The following is a 6,942-nucleotide window of genomic DNA, read 5'->3' as shown; positions in this document are numbered from 1 at the left end:
CAAATGAAATGGTAATTTGCAAAAACCTGTGAGTGGTAGACAAGTTCAAGTGTTGCATTGATGGATAAAATAAACAAACGATAATTCAGAGAGTCAAATTAAACGTCACACCAACAATAAAATGTAAAAAATAAAATCTTGAAATGATTTGTTTCGATTTTAAATGTCCAATGTTAATATTATTAACGTTAACTATTAATAAAAATAAAGTAACATGTATAGTAATGACTGTTAAATATATAGCCTATAATTGTTGTGGAGTGAGGGGGTCCTTGTGGATTGTTTGAAATATGCTAGAGGTCCAGAGCTCACAAAAGGTTGAGAACCTCTGGTCTAGTGTATGAATTTTAGAAAGGTAGTATTGTCTCAAATGAAATACATTATTTTTTTACTAACTGGAAGTATGAGCCGCTTCCTAGTCAGTGGCACATGACGTCATACACACGTATTGTGACCCCGCTAGCTTTAGCAGATATCCAGAGTCACTGACAGTGACTTTCTTATGTCTACTGTTTATCAACATTACCTTTTATTCCCAATATGACCTCAGTCTCCATCAGATGGAGGCGAAATCATCAAGTGACTGAGGAAGAAAGTCTGCAACCTCCAAGTCCTTTAAGGCAGGGGCGCATTTTATATTAAACACCCTGAAGGAGATAAAACTTTACAAAGTTGAGTTTGAGTAGCACTGAGGTACAATAGTGATGCACAAGCACAAACTTATGTTTGTATCCAAAATGCTCCACTGTGCGCAAGGGCTTCGGGAAACTTAAGGTTTAGTTTAATTTAAGTTTATTGTCATTATATGGTGTATTTGCATGCTTGCAGTGTAACTTCTGTCGTTTATTATAACAGAAGTGATCTGTTGGTAATGAGGCCTCCTTGCTCCACACTCGCAGTGGGAGTGCAAGTAAGACTGTAATGTCTAATTAAAACACTAAAGTAAAATAATATGCCTAAAAGCAGTGAGTAACAGAAACCACAAGGTGCAGTGAAAGTGATTTTTATTATTAGTTATTATTATAACTTAGGACTATAGTTTAATTCAGTGCTTTTTGTGCATCCATAAAAAGTAATGAATCAATACTAATTAATATAATATATATATATATATATATATACACACACACATATATACACACACACACACACACACATTCTGGCATGTATTTTCAGTCTTATATAATTGGACAAACAGTTGTGCAAAGTTTTAGTTTTAAGTTTATATTTGTAACACTCAGTTTGTGGATTGATTTTAAATAAATGAAAAAAAAAATGGTACTGAAAGCCCCCCCCAATCCGATTAATCAAAAAAAATAATCAGCCAATTAATCGATTATGAAAATAATCTTAGCTGTAACCCTAGTTAATACAAATATGCACACGTTAAGAAATGTGCTGGAAATAAAAGCAGTTCAATGTGAGACATCCTTACCATATCATCATCATCATCATCATCATTACTATTATTATTATTATAATAAATTACTAATTAATCCCATTTCACAACATAGACACAACACCATGGTTGTCCATAAAATGTTTAATACATAAATATAAAATTTGAGCACAATACACCACTGAACAAACTTACTTAAAACAATGGAATACTATTGTTTTTTTTAAGAAAGACAATACATTTTCTTTTAACATTTAACAGAATGTAACTGAATATTTATAATATTTAGAAAATAATATAATGTCTAAAACAAGATAACTCATTCCACAAAAAAGTATTGGAACAGCAAGACCAATTCTGTTGTTTTCACTATACACTAAAGATATTTGGGTTTCATATAAAAAGATGAATATGAGAGTACAGCTCTGAGTTTCCACTTTTATTACTTCATATTTAAATCTATGGTGTGTTACACAACTTAGAACATGGCACCTTTTAATTGAACCCACCAATTATTTGTGATCAAAATTACTGGAACATGTGACTGGTAGGTGGTTCTTTCTGGCCAGGTATGCCCTATACCTGGGTTCCCCAACCCCCGGGCCGGTACCAGTCCATGGGTCATTTGGTACCGGCCGCACAGAAAGAATAAATGACTTACATTATTTCCATTTTATTTATTATCTGAGTCTGAACTATGTTTTATTTTGAAAAATGACCGGTTTCTCTCCATTACATCCGTCTATGACTCACTCTTGATGCATGTCAAGACGCTTGTCTCGGTCACGTGATACGTTACCGCTACAAATAAACCCACAAGCTAGCAAAATGAGTAAAAAAACAAAAAAAACAAAACAAACGTCTTTGGAAAGTTTCTTTGCCAAGGGCAATAGGCCCAGTGAGGAGAACCTACGACTTCCAAAGAAAAGAAAGCTGCATTTAACAGACAATACCAGGAGTCCTACTTGAAATATGGTTTTATCGCGACAGGTGATTTCCATGCACCAAGCCCGCTCTGCATGATATGGGGCAACCGGCTCTCTAATTAGGCAATAAAGCCTCCAAACTGCTTCGCCACTTGGAGACAAGCACCCTGTATTAAAAGACAAGCTAATAAAGTTGCAATTTCACACTGGATTCATGTTTATTATTATATTTTAAAAATTCACCAGTTTTTATGCCGGTCATCTCATTTCATTTTGTTTTATTTATCTGCCACACCTCAAAAGCCAGTCCATGAAAATATCGTCTGATATTAAACCGGGCCATAGCGCAAAAACGTTTGGGGGCCGCTGCCCTATACCATTGAATGTTTCGAGAATTATGAGCTTTGAATGTCTACTGTTGGTCTGAGCCTTAGGCTTTGCCTTGTTAAAAAGGATAAGCCAACACAGAGAAAATCAAGCCATTTTGAAGCTGAGAAAAGAAGGAAAATCTATCAGAGCCATTGCACAAGCATTAGGTATAGCGATTACAACAATTTGAAAAAAAAAAAAAACATGGAACAGGTCAGCCAAGGAAAACAGCAGCTAATGACAAACATTGCGAGACCTCTGGAAAAAACCCCCAAAACAACAGTTAGTGACATCAATAACATTCACAAGGCAGGGGTGAAGGTATCACAATCCACCAACTGAAGAAGAGTTCAAGTGCAGAAATATAGAGGCCATACCACAACACACAAACCACTCATCAGCAGTAAGAATCAGAAGGTCAGACTGGAATGAGCCAGAAAAGTGATATTTTAGAAAACAGATTCTAGCTCACATTTAAAAATCAATAAAAAAGAAACAACAAAAAAAAAACCTATTGCTATATTTATGATACAATGCCTCTGTGTTTTGGTTACATTTACGTACATTTTACAATGGTAACTTGGCAGTGCTGGGGCTTTAACTCCTGACCTTCTGATCAGTAACCCAGAGCCTTTAACCACTGAGCCACCACTGCCCGGTTATGCCATCCTGGTTATGTTTGCTCATGTTGGAGCGAGATGTCAGCATCATGTGTCTCACGCAGAGGCCTGGATTGGTTGATTAAAGTAGGGCATTCCCATTGGTTAAATATGTGTATTCCATGCTTGGTATTGTACTGTTTGGGGAAAGAACAGGAAAACAGCATAAAATCATGAATCTTTCTAAAAACCAAGCAAGAAAGTACCAGACAGCAGAACACTACAGACAAATAATATAACAATATAGTTTTGTCAGAATGTCCCTTGACCTCCCTTTGAAAAAATTCACATGTCAAGATCTGACGGCTTTATGTTAGAGCACTTGTGTGTCCTTAAAAAACTTGAATGAGTATAGCTCCGTCCACATTGTACGCAGATGTACAGCTTCGGTCCTGTATGACTTTGTTGGTGGCTGTGGAAGGTACTGTGGTCACGAAAACTTTTCCCACACTGTGAGCAGTGATACGGCTTCTGTCCTGTGTGAATGCGCTGGTGTATTTGGAGATGATTATGACGAGTAAAACTCTTCCCACACAGTCCACAGTGATACGGCTTCTCTCCTGTGTGAATGCGCTGGTGACGATGGAGAGTACTCTGACAAGTAAAACTCTTCCCACACTGTCCACAGTGATACGGCTTCTCTCCTGTGTGAATGCGCTGGTGAACTTGGAGATGACTCTGACGAGTAAAACTCTTCCCACACTGTCCACAGCGATATGGCTTTACTCCTGTGTGAATGAGCAGGTGGCGTTGGAGATGACTCTGACAAGTAAAACTCTTCCCACACTGCGAGCAGTGATACGGCTTCTCCCCTGTGTGAATGCGCTGGTGTGTCTGAAGATGATTCTCTTGACCAAATCTCTTCCCACACTGTCTACAGTGATACGGCTTCTCTCCTGTGTGAATGCGCTGGTGTATTTGGAGATTACCCTTGCAAGTAAAACTTTTCCCACACTGTCCACATTGATACGGCTTCTCTCCTGTGTGAGTACGGTGGTGATGTTGGAGATGACTCTGGCAAGTAAAACTCTTCCCACACAGTCCACAGTGATACGGCTTTTCTCCTGTGTGAATGCGCTGGTGTATTTGAAGAGTACCCTGACGAGTAAAACTCTTCCCACACTGTGAGCAGTAATACGGCTTCTCTCCCGTGTGGATGCGCTCGTGTATTTGGAGATGACTCTGACAAGTAAAACTCTTCCCACACTGTCCACAGTGATACGGCTTCTCCCCCTTGTGAATGCGCTCGTGCTTTTGGAGATCACCACTTTTAGTAAAACTCTTCCCACAATCTGAGCAGTGGTACATCTGGAAAACATAACATTATACAAGATGCTTAAATAATTTAAAATTTTGTTCCCATGTATTTATGGAATTGTTTTTGGAAACATCTCCTACAATACTGTAATACGGCCTGGCCACACAATCACCCACCTTTAATGGCTGTAACAGCTTTGTAATTTTAGATTTGTCACGTAATTCAATTGATTGCATTCCAATTTTACTAATGCCAAAACCAGTGTCACTGATCATTTTTAGGAGCCAAGATGAACAACAATTGACCAAACATCATTTCTCATCACACCTCATCACACCGAAAAAGTTCATGTAGATCTTTACGTTTATACAATTTAAAGACTGGCCATACAAAGATGACCTTGCTCTGGGCGTCAATGTTTTTTCAAGCTGAAGCAATGAATGTGTTTAGACTCTGAAAAATCAACATGGAACTTTGTGTTTCCAAATACAATAGATTACAGTATTATTGTAATCTACACACATTCTCTGTTAAAAAAAATTATTTGACTATCATTCAGGTGTGAAGTTACAGCTCATCACACATCCATGCTTCTTAAAATCCCATTATGCTGTATTCCTGGGGACTCGTATGGCGGTCACTAGGTTTGTGTAATATAAATCAGTCCATACAATATTTCACTGAGTTATTTGTAACTGTTGCGGCCAAAAAATTCTGATTTTGCTGAGGCGTTTGGTTGCATTGCAAATTGTGAAAAAAGGGTTTCTGTGCTTCTTTTGCAGATAACTGTATAATTGGTGAAAATGTTTTGCACAGTCTTTCGCAGGGATGTTTGTTAGTAAATGAGACCTTTTATCTGTACTCATGGTCAACGCACGTGAATCAAAGAGAGTGTCGACTGAATGTACATTGTGATGATGTCACATGATGGATCTTGGCCCAAATCTGCAGAAAATGTGCTGTAGTTTTAAACAATTGCAAGCTCCGCCGGATATTGCAGGGTTTGCGTTAATTGGTATTAATTGGAGGAACTACATAAGATGTAATCATCCCTACATGATATTGTAGTTTGGGTGGGGGTTACAGCAGTAAGTGTGGTGCACTGAGAATTGTTTTTTTTTTTAAATCTGCTGGCTCAGACATTATTCTTTTGTTTTTGTCTGTGGAAGTAAAATGGACTGGAATAAATGGCACTCATTAAGCAGCACTCTTTTCTGGCTCAGCATTATGAAGAGAAAAGACCTTATAATATGCATATTACCCAAAAGTGGCAGAAAGTTTACAGCACTCTGGTTCTGGAGCTCACAGAAAACAGACTACAATGTTGTCGTCTCACCCCACACTGTCACGGATTATTGTAAGGAAACCTAAATCTTTAACACTAGAATCAGATTGCAGTAATTTTACAGATGCATCTGAATCAACACCGACCCCAAACTTTTGAACTAAAGCATATATTTTTGTGAATTGCTAAAAAAAAAAAACTAATCTCACAGCTGATCGTTCTTGCAGTGGAAAATTCCATGTACCCATGTGTCCCCTCCCCCAGACGTGATGGAGAACTTGTAAATGCCTTGGTGGAAGAGTGGAGTAACATCTCACAGCAAGAACCGACAAATCTGGTGCAGTCCATGAGGATGAGATGCACAGCAGTAGAAATCAACCGATAATCAGTTTCACTGATATTATTCCCGATATTTAAGCATTTTTCCATAATCGAACATCGTTTTTTTTTTTCCACTATCGGTTTCACAGATACATGGAGGGATCTTGTGGACGTTTCGAGAATTGCACACAGAACCGCCACTGCAGCGCCATTACAGCTAAGGGGAAGTCGACAACGATGTGCAGGTAAAGTATACTACACCAAAGTAGGGTTAGTTTAGATTGTTTTTCTTTATAAAATTGTTAGAATGATTATGTGCTTTTTTGGTTTACCTGTTTGTTTACCTTAAAGCTTTATAAAACAAATTTTTATATTATATATATATATATATATATATATATATATATATATATATATATATATATATATATATATATATATATATAAATAAAGACACTTTAGTAACAGTGCACTTTATTATTATTTATTTAATTAATTTAGTTTTTTGCACTCTTCAGACCCCTCTATTTATTTGTGTATGAATAAAGCAGAGTTCACACTGTATGAATTTGGCCACGATTTGCTCATCCGAGACCAATATTGAGAATCCTGAAACATTCCTATAATACTAGGCCACAATCTGTAGTCTTTGATCGCTAGTTTGACATGTTCCCCCGACAGCCTGTGGGATAAAATGTTCCCTCCGATTAAATTCTAGCAGTGTC

General features: G+C 37.5%; 1 protein-coding gene across 2 annotated transcripts in view; it reads right to left on the bottom strand.

Annotated features, from left to right (window-relative positions):
• Window positions 1-1,046: 1,046 nt before the first annotated feature.
• Window positions 1,047-6,942, bottom strand: part of LOC128615592 (zinc finger protein 239-like) — a 7,500-nt gene continuing 1,604 nt past the window's right edge. For both annotated transcript variants that reach the window (XM_053637808.1, XM_053637809.1), the window contains exon 3: window positions 1,047-4,661. In XM_053637808.1, the coding sequence (XP_053493783.1) occupies window positions 3,639-4,661 (1,023 nt within the window). In that variant the 3' untranslated portion in view covers window positions 1,047-3,638. The remainder of the gene's footprint in view (window positions 4,662-6,942) is intronic.

This window comes from Ictalurus furcatus, chromosome 12, assembly GCF_023375685.1.
Source record: "Ictalurus furcatus strain D&B chromosome 12, Billie_1.0, whole genome shotgun sequence".
Taxonomy (NCBI): Eukaryota; Metazoa; Chordata; class Actinopteri; order Siluriformes; family Ictaluridae; genus Ictalurus; species Ictalurus furcatus.
Note: the sequence above shows the minus strand (reverse complement) of the source record. Positions and strands in the feature narration are given on the sequence as shown.